The sequence below is a fragment of the Heterodontus francisci genome, chromosome 1, assembly GCF_036365525.1.
Source record: "Heterodontus francisci isolate sHetFra1 chromosome 1, sHetFra1.hap1, whole genome shotgun sequence".
Lineage (NCBI taxonomy): Eukaryota > Metazoa > Chordata > Chondrichthyes > Heterodontiformes > Heterodontidae > Heterodontus > Heterodontus francisci.
The window spans coordinates 133,866,855-133,890,992 of NC_090371.1; the positions used below are offsets into that span (position 1 = coordinate 133,866,855).

At 43.5% G+C, this 24,138-nt stretch overlaps 1 protein-coding gene across 4 annotated transcripts in view; it reads left to right on the plus strand.

Moving 5' to 3' along the window:
* The window catches only part of atp8a1 (ATPase phospholipid transporting 8A1), a 522,190-nt gene that overhangs the window by 220,328 nt on the left and 277,724 nt on the right, over nucleotides 1-24,138 (plus strand). For all 4 annotated transcript variants that reach the window (XM_068036156.1, XM_068036147.1, XM_068036163.1 and 1 more), the window contains 3 exons: nucleotides 10,642-10,769; nucleotides 11,700-11,777; nucleotides 18,136-18,224. In XM_068036156.1, the coding sequence (XP_067892257.1) occupies nucleotides 10,642-10,769; nucleotides 11,700-11,777; nucleotides 18,136-18,224 (295 nt within the window). The remainder of the gene's footprint in view (nucleotides 1-10,641; nucleotides 10,770-11,699; nucleotides 11,778-18,135; nucleotides 18,225-24,138) is intronic.

Consider the following 24,138-nt stretch of genomic DNA (forward strand, 5'->3'; position numbering starts at 1 on the left):
AAATTCTTGGCTGCTAGTAATTTATGTATCAATTTATCACCCTGTGGAGATCCACAGCTCTGGTGTTAGAAACTTTGTGCGATATTAACAGCTATAGGAAATTCCAACATACATTTAACACAGCAGTTAATGTTTTGTGCCAACAAGCTAAAACACCTATTAAACTATTTGTTGGGAGGAGCAATGTGGCAATTGAATCGCACTGCTCCCTGAATAGTCAAATGGCATAATACTGCAATGCTCAAAGTTACATTTTGATAAATTGATAATGACTGTGGTTTACTATGCAATTTTGGAGATATTAAGTTACATTAGAGTGTCGACTAGTCATTTTTAAGACAGGCCAAATGGAGGATGGCAGGCTACCTTCCTGAACCAGTAGGGATTTTATGCTAGTCTGGCTGCTTACATGCTCAGGTTTTACTGGTGCTAACCCCTCATTACCATACTTCAATGTGTATTACATCATTCACAGAAACCCTTCTTTGCATGGTACTTATTTAATCTTATTCAGTCTCAAAAACACTTCCTGAAATATCTTTTTTAAAAATCCTTTATCACCCTGCTCGTAATTTATGTATCTAAACGTTTGTTTCTTCTGTCCAAATATATTGATGGAAAAGCTTATGACCTGTTTCTGCTTTGCTTTTATTTAAATTTGCACACACAGCCAAATACTTGGCCACTGAACCATCCCAGAATCATTAAACTAATAGCTGCAGTTAAAAAAATAAATGTATATACACTTTTCAATTTGTTTACAGAATATAGGCAATCCTAACATCCCTGATGGGCTTTACCCTTTAACCACTGCAATCCTTGTGATGATGGCACTTTCATAGTTTTAGGTAGGGTAGGGAATTACAGGATTTTGACCCAGTAGCAAGGCGTTAATGGTAACATATGCTCAAGTCAGGATTGTATGTGAATTGGAAGAAAACTTGGTGAGAATGGTGTTCAAATGATACTGCTTTATCCTTCTCAGGAGTAGAGGTCATAAGTGTTGCTGAGGGAAGTTTGATGATTTGCTGCTGTGCATCCTGAAAATTGTACATACTGGAGCTGCAGGATGCTAACAATGGAGGACGTAAATATTGAATCCAATGGAAGGGAGTACTGATCAAGTGGGCTTCTTTGTCCGGGTTGATATTGAGTTCCTTGAATGTTATGGTTGTATCCAGCTAAAAATTTGAGCCTTATAACTGGTGGAGAGGCTTTGAGGGACTCGAGTGAAGCCACCCAATTCAGAGATTCAGCCTTTGCACTGCTTTTACAGGCACAAGGTTAAAAAAACTATCCAGTTAAGTTTCTGGTCACAGGTGACCCCCAATATATTGATAATGAATTCTGCTGGCAGTACAGTAGATGAGGGTGTGATGTTGGACTTTCTCTTGTTGGAGATGGTCATTGCCTATTACTTTAAAGTGGCACAAATATTACTTACTACTGTTAGCCCAAGCTTGAATGTTGTCCACTTCTAGTTCAAGGCTGTAGCCTTGTCGTTATCAGAGAAATTGTGCATGGATTAGTTTAGATTGAACTATAAGCAAACAGCTCCCATCTTGAGCTGTGGAGGGACGATCATTGATGAATCAGCTGAAGATGGTTGGGTGCGGTGATGGGCTGCCAACAGTTCTGATCCATCTTCCCCTGAAGGGTTTCCGAAGACACTTAGCTAGGGTCTCTGACATCGAATCTGGGAATTAGCTTTGGGTGAGTAGGTGAAACGGATCAGAAAAGAAAGCAGTCACATGATCTGCTTACCACTCAGGATTAGGAAACACTAAAATAAAAGCAAAATACTGAAGATGCTGGAAATGTGAAATAAAAACAAGAAACGCTGGAAATACTCAGCAGCACTGGCAGCATCTGTGGAGAGAGAAGCAGAGTTAATGTTTCAGGTCAGTGACCCTTCAGAACTGGCACATATCACTAAGTGGCTTTCTGGTTTTCTTCTGTGACATCCTGTGGGCAAAGCTGTCTTTTCTGTGTTTAGTGATTGTTTTCAACTCAGTGGCAGGCCCGAGTACTTGCTTAGATCATGAAGTTACCAGAGGTCTTAACATCCTAACTGGCCACAGGCTGGAAGTTGAAATGCACTGGGCTGCATCTTGCTCTTTGGGGTGGGGTAAAGACAGAGCACGACTTCCATCTGCCTATCCAACTGTGCCGTAACCCATTTTCCGTGGACACAGATAATTTCTAATGAAGCTTGGGGAATTCCTTCCACCAATAGATAGGCCGTCGACATCGGTGAAGAACATTGGCTGCAACAGAAATGACTTGGCGAGGTATGTTGGAGGAAATTTCAACCCATTGTTTTGGAATGTGCAGTACTTTTAGCTGGGTGGGAAGCATTTGCACTTACTGCTCGCAACTATCTCAAGTATCTCTGTTGGGCCATCCAAAATGATAACCAAAATTTTTACGGTACCCTTCATCATTACAAAACAACTACTTGCATTTATATAGCACCTTCAAAGTAATTAACGTCTCAAAGTGTGTAATAATTGTCTATCAGCACATGATTGAACCTATAGCATTTCCTTAGGAAAAGGTTTGGGGCGGGGGTGCGTTGTGGTGTGCAACAAGCATAGCCATGAGTTGTTTAAAGTAGGAAGGGAGGTATTGAGAACTGGGCTGGTGAGTTCCACAGGGCAGAAGTGTAGTGGCCAATGATTGTGGAGCAGTATGAGTGAGGCACAAGCAGGAGCCCGGTATCAAGAGGATTGTAAAGCATAAGGCAGGAGACGATCACAAAGGTTGAGTGGGGTTATGATGACCATTTTGAAGTCAACTGGCAAGGAAATGGTGAAATTAGGAGAGGATAGAGGTGATGAGAATAAAGGACTTGCATGGAGGATGAATCGGGCTGTAGCATTTGAAATGAGTTGAAACTTGAGGTGGGGGATATCATTTAAACTTGAAAAGTCTCAGCTTGGAGGTATATTTTGCTTTAGTATCAAATCTATTATATCTTGTAGCTAATTTCATTTAGCCTCAATCATTTCATTGAAACTACTTAATTATAGATGCTGACTTTTATTTATGCTAATATACACATCTAGTTTGGTATTGTAAGCTAATCAAAGCACTTTATGCTACTCTGCATTCAGGAAAGTAATTTATCAAATCTGTTGTGGTTGTTGAGTTACTCCTGGCAGTCTGCAGTATGCGTTAACTTTTTTTTTGCTCCTGTCAGTCATATTTATCAGGAAAGAAAAATTATACTTTTAACTGAAAAATATTTTTTTTTATTCATCTTTGGGATGTGAGTATCACTGGCAAGGTCAACATTTATTGTTCATCACTAATTGCCATAGAGAAGGTAGTGATGAGCCGCCTTCTTGAACCGCTGCAGTTCGTGTGTAGGTATACCAACAGTGCTATTAGGAAGGGAATTCCAGGTTAGTGACCTAGCGACGGTGAAGGAATGGTGATATAGTTCCAAGTCAGGATGGTGTGTGGCTTGCAGGGCAACTTGCAGGTAGTGGTGTTCCCATGCATCTGCTGCCCTTGTCCTTCTAGGTGGTAGAGGTTACGGGTTAAGAAGGTGCTGTCGAAGGCGAATTAACTGAGATAAATCTCATCAGTCTTTAATGTAGTTAGCTGTATGCTGCAGAGTCTTTCTTCAAAGAATCCTATTGACCCTGAAAACACAGACCTCTAGATTTGCAAGTGATTGGGGATAAAACAGCACTACTTTTGAGCAGGCTTTAATATGGGCACTTGTTCTGTGCTTTCACTTTGGAATTGTTTCTGAACTTCAGCCATCATTAATAGTTTGCACCAGAATATGTAGCTAAACACATTTTCAGAAATTTCCAGATGTCTCAGCTAATACTAAAAAATAGCCCCCTTCAATTTTTCTGGTCAACATTCAGCTTAATGGCCTGATCTGAGAATGCAGCAAAATCCCTTCCAGATTCTGTTCTAGGAGCACCTGTAATAAATCATGTTTGTTAGATGGATCCTGGCCTTGTATCAACAAAACACCATTTTGGAGGTGGATTTTTCCTTGCTTGACCATCTTGTCGTGCAGGTCCCCCACCTGCCGAGAATGAGGCACATGTATTTTGCCACATAGACATTGGATTTTAAGGTTGTTGCTGGAAAGAGGAGAAGGCCTAGTGCCAGGGGTTGCCAAGTCCCTGGCTGGAAAGACATTTTTTTTCATACTAGCAGACGGTGTTGGAACAAAGGAACAGTCCCTGCCCCAATACACAGAAGAGACCTGGTCAAACCAGTTGGTCATATGATGACCTGCTGGCCAACTAGGGGAGTTTTAAATGGGAGAAACAGTATTTGTAGACAGAAAGCTGTTTGCTGCTGGACTGACGAGACCCCTCCTATCTGCTGTCATCTCTCTCACCTGTTTCAGAAACCATTGAAGACATATGAACCCCAAAAGAGAAAAGTCTCCTACAGCAAACAAGGTTTAAGAAGAATACTGGGCTGCTACGAAAAGCAAGATCTACCTACAAGCAAGGACTACAGCGAGCTTGAAACGCAGTAACAAAAAACCCCTCTTCAGAGATGGCCTCAAACCTCTCTACTTTATTTCTCTTCTCTTTTCTGTCTGTATTTGCATGTGCGTATCGCATTTGCATGCTAGTGTGGGGCACGGTGTGTATCCATAGGCATTAACCGAATTAGTGTTTGTTGTAATAAATTTCATTTTTCTTTAAACCTAAGAAAGCCTGTTTGTGCTCATTTCTTTACCTTATAATTGGAAAGCGGTGAACAAGGATTCACCAAAGGGGAGCAAAAACACAGTGTGTTTAACACAAAACCCTGTTAGAGTAAGACCAGGTGAAAGCTAAAAGGGGATCTCTAGACACCTTTCTCACCTAGTTATAACAATCTCCAACAAGAGAGTTTCTAAACAGCTCCACTTGACATTCAATGCCATTACCATCACGGAATCCCCCACTATTAGCATCCTGGGGGTTACCATTGACCAGAAATTTAACCAGACCAGCCATATAAATATTGTAACTACAAGAACAGGTCAGAGGCTGGGAATTCTGCAGTGAGTAACTCATCTCCTGACTCTCCAAAGCCTTCCCACCTTCAACGCACTAGTCAGAAGTGTGATGTAGTACTCTCCACTTGCCTCGATGAGTGCAACTCCAACAACATTGAAGAAGCTCGATACCATCCAAGACTAAGCAGCCCACTTGATCGGCACCCCATTCACCACCAGAGCACAGTGACAACAGTGTGTCATAGAGTTATACTGCACAGAAACAGGCCCTTTGGCCCATCGTGTCCGTGCCAGCCATCAAGCACCTATCTATTCTAATCCCATTTTCCAGCATTTGGCCCATGGCCTTGTATGCTATGGCGTTTCAAGTGTTCATCTAAATACTAGAACATAGAACAGTACAGCACAGTACAGGCCCTTCGGCCCACGATGTTGTGCCGAACCTTTAACCTACTCTAAGATCAAACTAACTACCTACCCTTCATTCTACTATCATCCATGTACCTATCCAAGAGTCGCTTAAATGCCCCTAATGTATCTGCTTCTACTACCACCGCTGGCAGCGCATTCCACGCACCCACCACTCTCTGTGTAAAGAACCTACCTCTGACATCTCCCCGAAACCTTCCTCCAATCACCTTAAAATTATGCCCCTTGGTGATAGCCCTTTCCACCCTGGGAAAAAGTCTCTGTCTATCCACTCTATCTATGCCTCTCATCATCTTGTACCCCTCTATCAAGTCACCTCTCATCCTTCTTTGCTCCAATGAGAAAAGCCCTAGCTCCCTCAATCTTTCTTCGTAGGACATGCCCTCCAGTCCAGGCAGCATCCTGGTAAATCTCCTTTGCACCCTCTCTAAAGCTTGCAAATCCTTCCTATAATGAGGCGACCAGAACTGAACACAATATTCCAAGTGTGGTCGAACCAGGGCTTTATAGAGCTGCAGCATAACCTCGCGGCTCTTAAACTCAATCCCCCTGTTAATGAAAGCCAACACACCATACGCCTTCTTAACAACCCTATCAACTTGGGTGGCAACTTTGAGCAATCTATGGACATGGACCCCAAGATCCCTCTGTTCCTCAACACTACCAAGAATCCTGTCTTTAAGCCTGTATTCCGCATTCAAATTCGACCTTCCAAAATGAATCACTTCACACTTTTCCAGGTTGAACTCCATCTGCCACTTCTCAGCCCAGCTCTGCATCCTGTCAATGTCCCGTTGCAACCTACAACAGCCTTCCACACTATCCACAACTCCAGCAACCTTCGTGTCATCGGCAAACTTGCTAACCCAGCCTTCCACTTCCTCATCCAAGTCATTTATAAAAATCACAAAGAGCAGAGGTCCCAGAACAGATCCTTGTGGAACACCACTGGTCACCGAGCTCCATGCTGAATACTTTCCATCTACTACCTCCCTCTGACTTCTATGGGCCAGCCAATTTTGTATCCAGACAGCCAACTTTCGCTGAATCCCATGCCTCCTTACTTTCTGAATGAGCCTACCATGGGGAACCTTATCAAACGCCTTGCTAACATCCATATACACCACATCCACTGCTCTTCCTTCATCAATGTGTTTTGTCACATCTTCAAAGAATTCAATAAGGCTTGTGAGGCATGACCTGCCCCTCACAAAGCCATGCTGACTGTCTCTAATCAAACCATGCTTTTCCAAATAATCATAAATCCTGTCTCTCAGAATCCTCTCCAATAATTTGCCCACTACCGACGTAAGACTGACTGGTCTATAATTCCCAGGGTTATCCCTATTCCCTTTCTTGAACAAGGGAACAACATTTGTCACCCTCCAATCATCCGGTACTACTCCAGTGGACAGTGAAGACGCAAAGATCATCGCCAAAGGCGCAGCAATCTCTTCCCTCGCTTCCCGTAATATCCTTGGGTATATCCCGTCTGGCCCCGGGGACTTATCTGTCCTCATATCATTCAAAATTTCCAGCACATCCTCCCTCTGAACCTCAACCTGTTGGAGCATATCAGCCTGTTCCACGCTGTCCTCACAAACGACCAGGTCCCTCTCACTAGTGAATACTGAAGCAAAGTATTCATTTAGGACCTCCCCTACCTCCTCCGACTCCAGGCACAAGTTCCCTCCACTATCCCTGATCGGCCCTACCCTCACTCTGGCCATCCTCTTGTTCCTCACATAAATGTAGAACGCCTTGGGATTTTCCTTAATCCTACCCGCCAAGACTTTTTCATGTCCCCTTCTAGCTCTCCTAAGTCCATTCTTCAGTTCCTTCCTGGCTACCTTGTAACCCTCTAGAGCCTTGTCTGATCCTTGCTTCCTCAACCTTAAGTAAGCTTCCTTCTTCCTCTTGACTAGCTGTTCCACATCTCTTGTCATCCAAGGTTCCTTCACCCTACCATCCCTTCCCTGCCTCATCGGGACAAACCTATCCAGCAGTCGCAGCAAGTGCTCCCTAAACAACCTCCACATTTCTGTCGTTCATTTCCCTGAGAACATCTGTTCCCAATTTATGCTCCCCAGTTCCTGCCTAATAGCATTGTAATTCCCCCTCCCCCAATTAAATATTTTCCCATCCCATCTGCTCCTGTCCCTCTCCATGACTATAGTAAAGGTCAGGGAGTTGTGATCACTATCACCGAAATGCTCTCTCACCGAGAGATCTGCCACCTGGCCTGGTTCGTTGCCAAGCACCAAGTCCAACATAGTCTCCCCTCTAGTCGGCCTATCTACATATTGAGTCAGGAAACCTTCCTGGACACACCTGACAAAAACTGCTCCATCCAAACTATTTACACTAAGGAGGTTCCAATCAATATTGGGGAAGTTGAAGTCACCCATGACAACAACCCTGTTACTTCTGCACCTTTCCAAAATCTGCCTCCCAATCTGTTCCTCCATGTCTCTGTTGCTATTGGGGGGTCTATAGAAAACTCCCAACAAAGTGACTGCTCCTTTCCTGTTTCTGACTTCCACCCATAATGACTCAGTCGACAAACCTTCCTCGACGACCTCCCTTTCTGCAGCTGTGATACTATCCCTGATTAGCAATGCCACTCCCCCACCTCTTTTTTATCTCCCTCCCCTTCAGGCATCTATCTGCAAGATACGCTACTGCAACTCATCAAGGGTTCTTGGACAGTACCTTCCAAACTGGCAACCTCTACCGCCTAGAAGATCAAGGGCAGCATATACATGGGAACACCACCACCTGCAAATTCCCTTCCAAATCTCTCTCCTTTGTAATTTGGAACTATATCACCATTCCTTCACTGTTGCTGGGTCAAAATCTTGGTACTCCCTCCATAACACTACTGTGGGTGTAGCTACACCAGATAAACTGCAGTGGTTCAAGAAGGTGGCTCACCACCACCACCTCAAGGGAAATTAGGGATGGGCAATTTATGTTGGACTTGTCAGGGATGCTCACATCCCAAGAATAAGTTTTTTTAAAAAAATTCTTAATCTCAAATGTTTGAACAAATGAGGCTGGATCACAAAGTGGTTTATGTGATTTTTTTTTTCTTTTGTTCAAAATCCTCCATTTGATTTCTAATCTTAGTCATGTGCTGTGGGGAAGTAGTGAACAGAGAATGATTAGCACCCAGCAAATGGATCAGTTTGTCTGAAGTAACTTCTCTAGCGCTGTATTGCTTTCATAGAAAGGGTACCTGTAAGGTTAGATTCTCCAAGTCTCCACCTGTGGCAGGAAAGCTCTCCATTATTCCAATTTCAATGGAATATTTTGTTACAATTTTTTTGTGTCTTGCTATGCTTTAGCACACTGGTGCAAAGATCATCCTATCACAAAACACAATCTTCAAATTAGCAGCCAAAACTCTATTTTAGCACCTTCAGCAAAAAGGAACTGTACTTCTGAAGACTTCAGACTGTATTTTTCACTGCAGTCTCACTTGGAATTGGACTGGATAGTGACGGAACAGACAGGAAAATTGGATGGTCATGCCTACTTTTGTCTCCTAAGATCGACCTCATTTTTAAAAATTGTGTTTGCAAACTTTTGACTGTCGACTTCCCCACTCACCACATGCAGATACTGGCAGGGCAGAGTTTGACCCTCTTCATCCACTCTTGTTACCATTGCTCCCTGGAATCACTTGGTGAAAAGTGACAATGGGTCTTTTGTAGCTGTGTTAATGGACCTGATGTGCAGAAATGAAGGGAGAGGAGCTGGTAGAGACCTCCACTCTCCAATCTTGTCCTCATGCACTTAGCTATGTAGGCCTTAGTCTCTGCCAAAGCTTACAAGACTGCCACACCTCCCTCCATCAGGATTGTTTTGCCCTTTTAAGGTCTCCTGCCACCACTGTTGGCGTGGTAGTGACATCTCAGATGTGCAACACCTCCACAGTTTGCTCTTTGGCCCTGGTGGGCTCCATTTTGATGCAGAGGTGTCTGCCTCGCAATGCCAGTGAACTATGACTTAGGAAAATGAGTCATGGTTGGAGGGGCAGGGAGAAGCCCCACTCTGCTGCTGCCCCATCATTGGAAGAATCCAGCCCTTTAAGTAAAAATGTGTTGGGGATGTTACAGTTGGCGTCGATGGAAAATTCACCAGGATGCTTGCTCCTGCGCTCAAACCAGTGACATTTGAGGAATGCATATGGTAAAACCTATGGGAGTGTATGACGCTTCTTTCCACAAGTGTAAACATGGTGAGCCTGTGATGTAATTGGAATTATTGATATTTCTTAATATAACAACAAATTAAATTACAAATGTTTTAAGATTTGTATAGGAATTTCACTCTTCTAGGACTGTATTAACTGAGAAATGTTATAGTTCAGGCAATGGCCCAGATTTGCTATTAGTGGCAAAAGAATGGCTTTCGCGTTTCACCTCATGTACAGAGATTTTTCGCAGGCTTGTCAGTGGAGATTTCTACTAATCCCGCATCTGATCCAGTGCAACACCCGCTGTGGGATCTGTGAGCGGAGCAAGTTGCAGGGAGGCTCTTTAACCAATCAGATTAAAGAATTTTCATTGTGACGGCAAACCAAAAAGTTTTTTAAAAAAAGGAAATATAAATTACATTTTAATCATTGTACAGGAAGCAAAATAGAGAGATTGGTATATGCAGATAGGATTAGAGAGAGCTAAAAGAAAAACTTAAAAATTAATTTAATATCTTTTTAAAAATCTGCAAAATTAAATTTGTTCTGAGGGAAGGAGAGTTTACATTTGTAAAATTAATTTTTCTGGACCAAAGGTATTGATCATCAGTAATCATCGCTTACTAGGATGTTTAAAAATCCATTTCTGCTTGCACTAGCCTAATATTTCCAGTGACTTTTAGTGCGGAGGTAATGGATAATTACTCCAAGTTCATGCCATCACTGTGATTTCAATGCCAAGTCTATTGGCGAGGAGTGCAACAGAGTACCATGTGGAGGAACAGGGTATGTCTGACACAGCTTCTGAATTTTTGCATTTAACTGCACATGTGCAGTCACCAAAGGTTGCTGTCAGATTTACTCTGTAATAATGGTGAACGCTGTTCGCCTCACTGTTACTATTGCAGCAAAATCCAGGCCAATGTCTTGTTACTTTCCCAAGCAACCGTACCCTTCACTACACATCCCTACGCATATCTTCCCATTTAAAAAATATTCATATTTAATATCATTTTCTTTACAGGTAGTGGAGCCGGCTACTTTGGATTGAATTTCTTAACCTTCATCATCCTCTTTAATAACCTCATTCCAATCAGTCTATTAGTCACACTAGAGGTTGTAAAGTTTATTCAAGCATTTTTCATTAATTGGGTAAGTCTGAGATTTCAATTTACAATAAAGCCCTAGACTGAGAAATGATATATCAAAAGCCTTGCAGATGCATGTATTTCCTGTAAGTTATAGTTGCTGTTACTGGCTCAAAGGTTTCCATCAGACATTTACAGCACAGTTTTCTTTGAGCTGGAATTTGTCCATTAATTTTGCTTATTTCTGCTTGAGTCCTCCAACTTTCACCTCTAAGATTGGTGGCATTGTGACATCCTCATGGTGCCACCTTGCTTGAAACTGACCCTATTTTGGTCTTTGTTTTATGTATATATAACATTTATTAATGTTTTAAAAGTACACAAGAAACTTTAAGCGCACATTGAATATGCTATAAATTACATTAAAAATTTTTGTAAGTTTACATCCACTTAAGAATTCTTCTCGAGTTTTGAGAATTATTTAGTTATGCAATTAGATTTTTGCTGCATTGCAATTTTTAAAGTGTGTATTTTAATTTTTATTGGTTTCAAAAGCAAAAATTGCACTACAGATTGCATGTGGTTATGAACTTAACACTGAAGGGAGTTAGCAACCTCTGAAGAAGGGTCTGAGTAGAATACAAAAAAATGTGTGATGGTGCTGTTAAGGGTAAAATGTTGTGTGAGGTAATATCCCTCAACATCCACTTGTGGATTGGGCTGTTAATAGTTTCCTTAGATTTTGACAGGCTGTATGAAAAAATTCCTCCAACATCAAATTCAGAGGCTATGAACAATTAATTGAAGTACTTTGGGACATCCCTGTGACATGAAAGGCACTATGTAATTATAAGCTTCCACCTTTTCTTCCATTGCTTGTAAAGTGTTTTTTTAATTAGAAATCATTGACACCAGGTAAGGGCATTTAGTTATTATCTACAAATGAGTACAAGTGGTCAGAATACTATCTATCCTTTATACTTTTTCCTACCAGGATATGGACATGTTATATGAACCAACAAATACTCCTGCTATGGCCAGAACATCCAATTTAAATGAAGAACTGGGACAGGTAATAGTTGCTGTATAATTTAAAAGCAATTTTGTGTACATATGAAACTATCCAGCAATGCCTCATCCAATGCATATATATAACACACACTGATTGATTGAATTTCTTGTTCTTTATGTACACTGACAACACCCAGCTGTGCCTCGCTACCACCTCTGGGAACCCCACCATTGCCCGTGTTATCAGCCTCCTTGTCTGATATCCAGTCCTGCATGAGATGCAATTTCCTCAATTAAATATTGGGAAGATTGAAGCCATCGTCTCTGCAAGTCCCATCCACCCTACCCCAACAACTCCATTCCATCGCCACCAATTCCACCCTGCTCCCCAACTACTGTCTTAGACTGAACCAGACTTTTGCAACATTGGCGCCCAGTTTGACCCTGAGCTGTGCTTCAAATTCCATATCATCTCCAACATAAGGAGGACATATTCCCACCTTTGTAACGTTGCCTTGTCTCAGCCCACCTGCTGCTAAAACAGTCATCCATGCTTTTGTCATCTTCAGACTTGACTGCTCCAATACTTCCTCTCACCTTTCTCCCTCCATAAACCTGAGCTCACCCAAAGCTCTGCTGTCCATACCCTAACCCAAACTAAGTCCTGCTTACCCATCACTCCTGTGCTGTCTGACCCTTTTCCGGTGCTCCAACCATTCAAGATCTCTGCATTCCTACAACTCTAGCCTCCTGCACATCTCTACTTTGTTCACCATTGGTGGCTACATCTTCAGCTGGTTAGGCCCTATGCTTGGAATTCCCTTCCTAAACCTTTCCTCCTCCCCATCACTGTCTCCTCCTCCCCATCACTGTCTCCTCCTCCCCATCACTGTCTCCTCCTCCCCATCACTGTCTCCTCCTCCCCATCACTGTCTCCTCCTCCCCATCACTGTCTCCTCCTCCCCATCACTGTCTCCTCCTCCCCATCACTGTCTCCTCCTCCCCATCACTGTCTCCTCCTCCCCATCACTGTCTCCTCCTCCCCATCACTGTCTCCTCCTCCCCATCACTGTCTCCTCCTCCCCATCACTGTCTCCTCCTCCCCATCACTGTCTCCTCCTCCCCATCACTGTCTCCTCCTCCCCATCACTGTCTCCTCCTCCCCATCACTGTCTCCTCCTCCCCATCACTGTCTCCTCCTCCCCATCACTGTCTCCTCCTCCCCATCACTGTCTCCTCCTCCCCATCACTGTCTCCTCCTCCCCATCACTGTCTCCTCCTCCCCATCACTGTCTCCTCCTCCCCATCACTGTCTCCTCCTTTAAGACCTTCCTTAAAACCTATCTCTTTAAGCTTATAGTCACCCTCCTAATATCTCTTTCTGTGTATTAGTGTCAATTTTTGTCTCATTACACTTCCATGAAGTACCTTGCGACATTTCTCTATATTAAAGCTGCTATATAAATGCAAGTTGTTAATGTTGGACAGATAAAAGCCAGTCGCTGAATTTTAACAATTTTATTACAATAAATGCACGTGTGAACTGAATCTTTTTGGGCCTCCTTATCTCGAGAGACAATGGATACGCGCCTGGAGGTGGTCAGTGGTTTGTGAAGCAGCGCCTGGAGTGGCTATAAAGGCCAATTCTGGAGTGACAGGCTCTTCCACAGGTGCTGCAGAGAAATTTGTTTGTTGGGGCTGTTGCACAGTTGGCTCTCCCCTTGCGCCTCTGTCTTTTTTCCTGCCAACTACTAAGTCTCTTCGACTCGCCACAATTTAGCCCTGTCTTTATGGCTGCCCGCCAGCTCTGGCGAATGCTGGCAACTGACTCCCACGACTTGTGATCAATGTCACACGATTTCATGTCGCGTTTGCAGACGTCTTTATAACGGAGACATGGACGGCCGGTAGGTCTGATACCAGTGGCGAGCTCGCTGTACAATGTGTCTTTGGGGATCCTGCCATCTTCCATGCGGCTCACATGGCCAAGCCATCTCAAGCGCCGCTGACTCAGTAGTGTGTATAAGCTGGGGATGTTGGCCGCTTCAAGGACTTCTGTGTTGGAGATATAGTCCTGCCACCTGATGCCAAGTATTCTCCGAAGGCAGCGAAGATGGAATGAATTGAGACGTCGCTCTTGGCTGGCATACGTTGTCCAGGCCTCGCTGCCGTAGAGCAAGGTACTGAGGACACAGGCCTGATACACTCGGACTTTTGTGTTCCGTGTCAGTGCGCCATTTTCCCACACTCTCTTGGCCAGTCTGAACATAGCAGTGGAAGCCTTACCCATGCGCTTGTTGATTTCTGCATCTAGAGACAGGTTACTGGTGATAGTTGAGCCTAGGTAGGTGAACTCTTGAACCACTTCCAGAGCGTGGTCGCCAATATTGATGGATGGAGCATTTCTGACATCCTGCCCCATGATGTTCGTTTTCTTGAGGCTGATGGTTAGGCCAAATTCATTGCAGGCAGACGCAAACCTGTCGATGAGACTCTGCAGGCATTCTTCAGTGTGAGATGTTAAAGCAGCATCGTCAGCACAGAGGAGTTCTCTGATGAGGACTTTCCGTACTTTGGACTTCGCTCTTAGACGGGCAAGGTTGAACAACCTGCCCCCTGATCTTGTGTGGAGGAAAATTCCTTCTTCAGAGGATTTGAACGCATGTGAAAGCAGCAGGGAGAAGAAAATCCCAAAAAGTGTGGGTGCGAGAACACAGCCCTGTTTCACACCACTCAGGATAGGAAAGGGCTCTGATGAGGAGCCACCATGTTGAATTGTGCCTTTCATATTGTCATGGAATGAGGTGATGATACTTAGTAGCTTTGGTGGACATCCGATCTTTTCTAGTAGTCTGAAGAGACCACGTCTGCTGACGAGGTCAAAGGCTTTGGTGAGATCAATGAAAGCAATGTAGAGGGGCATCTGTTGTTCACGGCATTTCTCCTGTATCTGACGAAGGGAGAACAGCATGTCAATAGTCGATCTCTCTGCACGAAAGCCACACTGTGCCTCAGGGTAGACGCGCTCGGCCAGCTTCTGGAGCCTGTTCAGAGCGACTCGAGCAAAGACTTTCCCCACTATGCTGAGCAGGGAGATTCCACGGTAGTTGTTGCAGTCACCGCGGTCACCTTTGTTTTTATAGAGGGTGATGATGTTGGCATCGCGCATGTCCTGGGGTACTGCTCCCTCGTCCCAGCACAGGCATAGCAGTTCATGTAGTGCTGAGAGTATAGCAGGCTTGGCACTCTTGATTATTTCAGGGGTAATGCTGTCCTTCCCAGGGGCTTTTCCGCTGGCTAGGGAATCAATGGCATCACTGAGTTCCGATTTGGTTGGCTGTATGTCCAGCTCATCCATGACTGGTAGAGGCTGGGCTGCATTGAGGGCAGTCTCAGTGACAGCATTCTCCCTGGAGTACAGTTCTAGGTAGTGCTCAACCCAGCGGTCCATCTGTTTGCGTTGGTCAGTGATTATGTCCCCCGATTTAGATTTGAGGGGGGTGATCTTCTTGATGGTTGGCCCAAGAGCTCTCTTCATGCCATCATACATTCCTCTGATGTTTCCGGTGTCTGAGGCCAGCTGAATATGACTGCATAGGTGTTGCCAGTAGTCGTTTGCGCAACGCCTAGCTGTTCTTTGTGCAGTACTTCTGGCTGCTTTAAGTGCTGCGGATGTTAAATCGCTGGGGGCTTTCTTGTAGTTCAAAAGTGCAATGCGCTTAGCGGCTATGACAGGTTCCAGCTCTTCATTATGAGATTGAAACCAGTCTGCATTTCTCTTCGCACTTTTGCCGTAGGTGGTCAAAGCTGACTCATAGATGGCGTCTCTGATGTGGGCCCACTTGGTCTCAGCATCCCCTGTGGGAGTGTTTTGAAGGGCTGTTACAAGTGAATTTAGAAATTTTTGTAACAGCTGTGGGTGAGAAATTCTGCTCGTGTTGATGCGCGGGTGGCCCTTCTGCTTGGAATGATGCAACTTCTTTGGTCTGAGTCTAACCTTGCTGCACACCAGGGAGTGGTCGGTGTCGCAGTCCGCACTGTGGAAGCTGCGTGTGATTTGAACACTGTTTAAGGCGGCTCGCCTTGTGACAATGAGGTCTAGCTGGTGCCAACGACGTGATCTTGGGTGCCTCCATGAAACCTGGTGACAGGGTTTAGTGTGAAAGAACGAGTTGGTGATGCAGAGGTTATGATAGGTACACAACTCAAGCAGTCTCTGCCCGTTCTCATTCATCCTTCCAACGCCATAGCGCCCAAGGCAGGAGGGCCATGAGTCATGGTCGGCCCCAACCCTGGCATTAAAGTCCCCCAGCAGGAATAGGTGTTCGGTGTTGGGGATGCTGCTAATGATGTTATGGAGTTGTTCATAGAACTGGTCTTTAGCTTCAGGTGCGGAACAGAGTGTTGGAGCATAGATGCTGAGTAGGTGTACTGGACCAGAGGTGGTGAGCAGTCGGATGGACAGTATGCGTTCCGAGCCATTTGAGGGAGGCTCTATCATGCTGAGCAAGGAGTTTCTGATGGCGAAGCCCACTCCATGCTGTCTTGGTTCTTCAGGATCCCTGCCCTGCCAGAAGAAGGTGTAGTCTTGCTCTGCTAGAGAGCCACTCGCGGGGAGGCGAGTCTCCTGAAGTGCTGCAATGTCCACATTGAGTCTACTGAGCTCGTTGTTAATGATGGCGGTCTTCCGAGAATCGTTGATTTGTGTAAGGTCTTCCGACAGGCCAGGACACATAGTTCTGACGTTCCAGCTTGCAAAGCGAAGGGCTGGTACCTTCTTTCCTTTTTTCATGTTGTTTGGTGCGGTGTATCAGTCCACCTTTCGGGCAATGACCCTGAGCTCCAAGCACCCATTGAAGCAGGCAGACTGTGGCGGGACAGAACCTTATTGACCAGGGGCTGCCCGGTTTGAGGCGGGCGGTAGCTGTCCAGTGAGGTGCAATGACCTCTCCCACCGACAAAGGCAACCCGTGGCGCCCAGTTTCTACGCCAATTTATCTGGACTTATAACCCGTAACTGCTGCCTTCCGTGTTGTTTCAGTCGCTGTGAGGCAACTATGGAGTGACCTCTCCATGGCGCATGCCTGGGCAAATTTATGGAGGTTGAGAGTTGCCCAGTCGTCAAAACCCCCCTCTCGGCCTTTCTGGTGGGGTCCAAAGGAGTGCAGGACACGACGTTTGGCACCAGTATGGCTGCAGGAACTGCCGGAAACATGCCAAAGGTGACACATGACCGCCTACGGGGTTCCGCTCCGGATTTTCTGTTAGGGTTTACTCCCTTAGCCTTGGTCTCTCCCGAGACGCCCACAAGGCAGTGGGGTTGTTGGGGCCCCTACACAGGTGTAGGATGGTGCCGGTGGGAGGAGGGGATGCAAGGGGGAGGGGTAGAGGGAGGGGGTGGGGGGGGGGGTGCAGGGGAAGGGGGTGCGGGGTGAAGATGGTGCGGGGGGGGGCGGGCTGGGACGGGGTTGTGAGGGGGTGAGCTGAGAGGGTGGAGCAGGGAAGGGGACGGGGGTGGGGGGGGGGGTGGAAGGGGGGGGGGAGGGGGGGGTGGAATCTGGTGCAGGTAATAAGCCATTTCCTCAGTGCCCACCATCGACGTCCGGAAAGCTCATCCACGTCCTTCGGGAGGTGAAGCATCATTTGGCAGACTTAGAGGTCATTACATTTGCTAAGGGTTTTTTTTTTTGCAGTGGTTTAAATAAAGGCATGCAGCATTGCCGACAGTGCGCTGCAGATGCTCTCCGAGCCATCTCCCGCGGGCGCTTTGAAGTTGCGGCCGGGGGGGCCGTTCGTGGATGTTTTGGGTGTTCGGGGCACCTTTTCCCAGGACTTCTCTCGGGTCCCGCAGCTCCTTCTTCACCTCAATGGACTTACCGCATGCCGTGGCTGCAGACACTCTGGACTGTGAAGACAGCAGGATCGGAGATTAAAGTATCGGCAGCTGTTCTCGTCAGTTTCATCCGGATCAATTTCATTGAGAAAACAAAGAGCAGGTGTGGCTGGGGGAGGGCAGTGGGCCCAGGTAACATACACTAAACTAACTGTTAACTTTTAGATAGGGCTAAAATGAACTGATTTAAAGAGCCAGGGGAATTTAAACAGTTTAAGAGGGCAGATTGGGGGAGAAAACGTTAGGGATGGGAGCAGATGGCCATGGATAGAGTTGAACAGCTAGGGAGCTTCCAGCACAGGAGCCATCTTGAAAGCGCTGAACTGAATAGTCATTGGGTATCTGAACAATGCAGAAATTACTCCATTTTTGAAAACTATCTTTATGACCTCAATTTCTAAGCTATTGGGGTTTTCTCATTCATGAAATTAAGTCTGCATTCAGTTACTAACCATTGGCTTTTATTACATTGGTATTGAATTGCTTAATTTGACTTCACCAATAAAACTAATTCATATTTTAACAGGTGAAATATATATTCTCAGATAAGACTGGAACTTTAACCTGTAATGTTATGGAGTTTAAGAAGTGTACAGTAGCAGGGATTGCTTATGGGTAAGTGTCTTTATCTTTGTTTTGTAGATTTTCTAAGCAATCTACAGTTATAAAATTTAGATCTGTGCCTTTACTCGAGCATCATGTACTACTTTTGGAGCTTCGGAATAAAGAGAAAAAAAAATCAATTTCCAACACAGAAAATTCACTGTGATTAAAATCCTATTGAAACATTTTTTGGAGGGGGGGGGGGGGAAGTTTCAAATTACCTATTTATATTCTAACGAACATTAAAATTACAAAATTTATTTCTCTTCCTCCCTCCCCCAGTCAATTCTTAGACATGTACAACAGTGTTTTTGCAATAACAGAAATTGAGGCAGGGATAGAATGCAAAAATAGGTACAAAACCTAATCTCTCAATTCTGCCTGTGGATGCAAAAACAGAACTGAACCTATGTCTCAAAACTTACCACCACATCCCATAACACTCTTGATTTTAACATGGGTAGGACAATAAATTCCCCTTAAAGCCAGTGTGCCATTTATTGCTATTAACATTGCGTGATCCCATTGCATGGCTACTAATCTCGTACACAGCAAATCTACAAGATGCACTGCAGCAGCTCACCAACACTCTTTCAGCAGCACCTTCCAAACCCGTGACCTCTAGAAGGACAAGGGCAGCAGATGCATGGGAAAACCAACACGGCAAGTTCCCCTCCAAGTTGCACACCATCCTGACTTGGAACTATATCGCCGTTCCTTCACTTGCTGGGTCAAAGTCCTGGAGTTCCCTTCCTTAACAGCACTGTGGGTGTACCTACACCACATGGACTGCAGGGGTTCAAGAAAGCAGCTCACCACCACCTTCTCAAGGGCAATTAGGGATGGGCAATAAATGCTGGTCTAGTCAGTGACACCGACCTCCTGTGAACGAATATAAAAAAAAGTCCTGGTGGGCGAGGTCCATTTGCAATCCGGATTATTAATGTATTTGTATATATACTATGATAAATCTTCCACCTAGAAGAAAGTTCACATTGAATTAAAATTTTTTCCCTCATTTGTTTCTGGCCTAAACTAAAGCTTTATATTTTAAAAGATGTTCAACTCTATTAAGTACTCAGCATTTTACATATAACTATGTCTACATAATTATAATTCAGATTCAAAAATTCTGTTAGATCAATAATTAGAATAAATTTAGCTGTAGATTATTAAATACCTTCTCATGGGCTTCCTTGCTTTTCTTCCCTTTTTCTGCTTTATGATTCACTGTTCCTTTTCCCACTAGTCATTTTCCTGATCATAAGGATTTTAGATACTCTGAAGATTGTAGGTAAGACTAGTTAGCTTTCTTTGCATTAATATAACTGTTAGGAATCATAGTTATCTGTGCACAGTAGTCCATTCAAAGCATGTAAACATTCCTGGCTGGCTTTCACAAAGTCTTCTCCACATATGCTAGCATCCATGAACTGGACTGTCAAATTGGAGAAGCTCTGTATGTTTCCTTATAAATTTACATTTGAATACATGAAAGTTCTTTTTGAACCCAACTGATTCATTGAATATTTTAATATGAATCTCTGAATGTATTTGTGCCCTATTCAAACCACGTCCAGTTTCGTTTCCTTCATAGGTTTTGGCATTTTGTTGTGTGAAGTTTACTTAGCAAATATTACTCATTTGGGTGCACTTGTGTTGTCTACTATTTTAACAGAGGCATTAAAAAATACAAGGTAAATGCATTATGTCAACTCAGGCACAATGTGCTATAAGACTTTCTATGTTTCTAACATCAAAATAAGGGGCAAAGAAATTGTAAGCAGAGGCGTTAAGCATGATGTAATTTGTGCTTATAAACAAATTGTGCCTCAAAGTTCAAATGTATTTTCTGTGATTTTTGTTTTCTGCATGCAAAGTGTGAAGAAATGGTGTAACACAGTCTTTTTGATCAGTTAAATTTTGCTGTTGTTCGTTCCAAGAAAGAACATTTCCTCACGGATTTTGAAAAGGATTTTCATGCCCTGCATCTACTGCAGCAGGCCTTTTCCCAAGCTGCACAGATATGAGTGCTCTTTTTAAAAAGCTTAAAAGAACGTTGCCATCACTATTCCAGAACCGATGCCCTGTAGAGATTTCAGTTGAATGCCACGTAGTTTGGAAGTTACTGCAAATACTGCTGCTGCTGATAGCATATTAAGAGACATATCTGTCACGTTCATTGCGAGAACTGGAATGAAGATCACACTTCATGCGCTGTTACTATATCCTGAAACTGCGAGTCCCATTTGTAGTAATATTAACATCATATGAACCTAAGAAATAGTAGTGGAGTAGGCCATACGGCCCTTTAAGCCTGCACATTCATTTAATAAAATCAAGGCTGATCCTTGACCTCATCTACACTCCTGTCCAACCCCCATATCCCTTGATTTTTAGAGTCCAAAAGGCTATCAATATTGAGCATCCACAGCCCTCTGGAGTAGAGAAATACAAAGCTTCACAGCTCTCTGACTGAAGAAGTAACTCATCTCAGTGCAAAATGGCCAACCCCTTATCCTGAGACTATACCCCCTAGATCTAGACTTCTCAGCCAGGGGAAGCAACCTCTGTCAAGCCCTCTAAAAAAAATCTTATATGTTTCAATGAGATCACTTTGCAATAAAGGCCAACATGCCATTTGCCTTCCTAATTGTTTGCTGTGTTTGCATGTTAACTTCTTGTGTTTCTTACACAAGGCTGCCTAAATCACTCTTGAACACAAATCTAACAATTTCTCACCTTTTCAAAAATATTGTCTTTTGCTATTCTTCCCACCTAATTGAACAACCTTACACTTCCCCACATTGTACTCCATGTGCCACCTTCTTGCCCACTCATTTAACCTATCTATATCACTTTACAGACTCTGTGTCCTCCTCACAGCTTACTTTCCCACTTATCTTTGTATCATTAGCAAACTTGGATGCATTACACTCTGTCTCTTCTAAGCCATTAATATAGATTGTAAGTAGCGGAGACCCCAACACTGATCCTTGTGGTACCTTTATAGTAAGAGCCTGCCAACCCAAAAATGACCCATTTATTCCTACTGTCTGTTTTCTGTCCTTTAACAATTCTCTATCCATGTTAATATATTACCGAGCTCCATGAGGTCTTACCTTGTGCAAAAATCTTGTGTGTCACCTTATAGAATCCCGTTCAAAAATCTAAATATACCACGTCCACTGGTACCCATCGATCCTGCTAGTTACATCCTCAAAGAAATAGATTAGTCAAACGTGACTTCCCTTTTCGTAAACCATGTTTACTCTGCCTAGCCATATTATAATTTTCTAAGTGCTCTGTTGCCACCTCCTTAATAATAGATTCTATCATTTACCCAATGACTGACATTGAGTTAAACTGGCTTGTAATTCCCTGTTTTCTCTCCCTTTTTTGAATAGCAGAATTACATTTCCTATCTTCCAATCCATTCCAGAATCTCAAATTTTGGAAGATCACAATCAATGCCTTCGCTACTAGGCACCTCTTTTAGAACACTTGAATGTAGGCTATCAGGTCCAGGGGGTTTCTTGAATTTCAGTCCCATTAATTTTTCCATTACTTTTCTTTACTAATATTAATTACTTTAAGTTCCTCACTCTCATTTGACCCTTGGTTCATAATTATTTCTGTTATGATTTTTGTGTTTTCTATTGTGAAGTCAGATACAAAACATTTGTTTAACATCTCTGCCTTTTCCATATACCCTGTTATAATTTATTCTGTCTCAGCCTCTAAGCTTTTCCTACTTCCTTTCCACATACTTGTAGAAACTCTTAAAATCTTCTTTATTTCTGGTCAGTTTATGCTTATTCTGTTTTTTTCCCTCATCAATTTTTTGGTTATCCTTTGGCATCTAAAACTCTCCTTACTATTACTTTTGGCAATATTATAGGCCTCTTCTTTTAATCTAATAGTATCCTTAACCTGTTTAGTCATGAAGGCAGAGAAGGAGACCATTTGGCCTGTAGAGTTCATGCTAGGTTTCTGTAGAACAATCCAATAAGTGCCGTACCCCTGCTCTGTTCCCGTAGCCCTGTAAGTTTTTTTTTTCCCCTCGTGTCCATCCAATTTCCTTTTGAAATCATTCTTCATCTCCACTTCCACCACCCTCGTAGACAGCGAGTTCCAGGTCATTACCACCACTGTGTAAAAGTGTTCTTCCTCACATTCCCTGCATCTGTTGCCCAAAACCTTCAATCTGTGTTTCCCTCGTCCTTGTACCATCAATTAATGGGAACACCTTTTTATCTACCTTACCTAAACCTGTCATAATCCTGTGCACCTCTGTCAACTCTCCCTCAATCTCCTTTGCTTCAAGGAGAACAACCCCAGCTTCTCCAACCTAACCTTGTAACTAAAATTCCCCATTCTTGGGAATATTCTGATAAATCTCCTCTGCAGTCTCTCGAGCACTCTTGCATCCTTCCTAAAGTGGGGTGAGCAGGCCTGGATGAGATACTCTAGTTGTGGCCTAACCAGAGCTTTAAAGGTTCAGAATAACTTCCCTGCTTTTGTACTCAATACCTCTATTTATGAAGCCCATATGCTTTGCTAAATACTCTATCAATATGTCCTACCACTTTCAAAGATCTATGCATATGAACCCTGGGGAGTCTCTTCTCCTGTATCCTGTTTAGAAATATGCCATTTAGTCTTATTTGCCTCTCCCTATCCCTTCTGCCAAACTGCATCACCTTATACTTCTATGTATTAAATTCTATCTGCCACTTTTCTGTTCATTCTGCTGGCTTATCTCTGTGCTGTTGCAGTCAATTGGTACCATCCTCACTGTCTGCCACACCTACAAGTTTGATATCATTGGCAAATTTTGAAATTTTACTCTATTGCAATATCCAAGTCATATAATATATTATATATATAATATATATATCAAAAAACGCAGCTGACCCTTAGGGCATACCATTGTCTATTATCCTGCAGTCTGAAAAATAACAATTTACCACATGTCACTGTTTTCTGTCCTTAAGCCAATTTTTTACTCAAGCTGATACTGACCCTCCTATTCCAAAAGCCTCAGTTTTGTTAATCAGCATTCTCTGCTGTACTTTCTCAAACACTTTGTTACAATCCATACAGACAACATCCATTGCTTTCCCTTCATCAACCTTTTCTGTTACTTCATCAAAAAATTCAAGTCGATTCGTCAAGCACAATCTGCTATTTACAAATCTGTGCTGGCTCTCCACAATTAACGCCAATCTCTCCAAATGCTTGTTGATTTTTAGAAATAATCAGGGAATAAACTTTATACATCACTGACGTTAAACTGATCGCTCTGTAGTTACATCCTTTCTTGAAAAAGCCACTCTCCAGTCCTCTGGTACCTCCCCCATATCTAGGGACAATTATGGCAAGCCCTTCCACTATCTCCACTCCCACTTCCTTTAGCCATCTGGAGCAGATGACTTATCCATTCTAAGCATAGCCAGCCTTTCCGTTACATATTTCCTATCAATTTTCATCCCATCTATTACCTCTACCATCTCTACTTCTACTGATATTTTGTCAAAATTATTTTCCTGAGTAAGCACAGATGCAAAGTACTCATTTAGTATTCTAGCCTTGTCCTGCACCTCGAAACACTCTCTTTGTCCCTTATAGGCCCCATCCCACCTCTTTAGAATCCAGGACCAGCATGTTCCTGTGAGGAAGAAGGATAAGTTTGGCAAGTTTCGGGAACCTTGGATAACGCGGGATATTGTGAGCCTAGTCAAAAAGAAAAAGGAAGCATTCGTAAGGGCTGGAAGGCTAGGAACAGACGAATCCCTTGAGGAATATAAAGACAGTAGGAAGGAACTTAAGCAAGGAGTAGGGAGGGCTAAAAAGGGTCATGAAAAGTCATTGACAAACAAGATTAAGGATAATCCCAAGGCTTTTTATACGTATATAAAGAGCA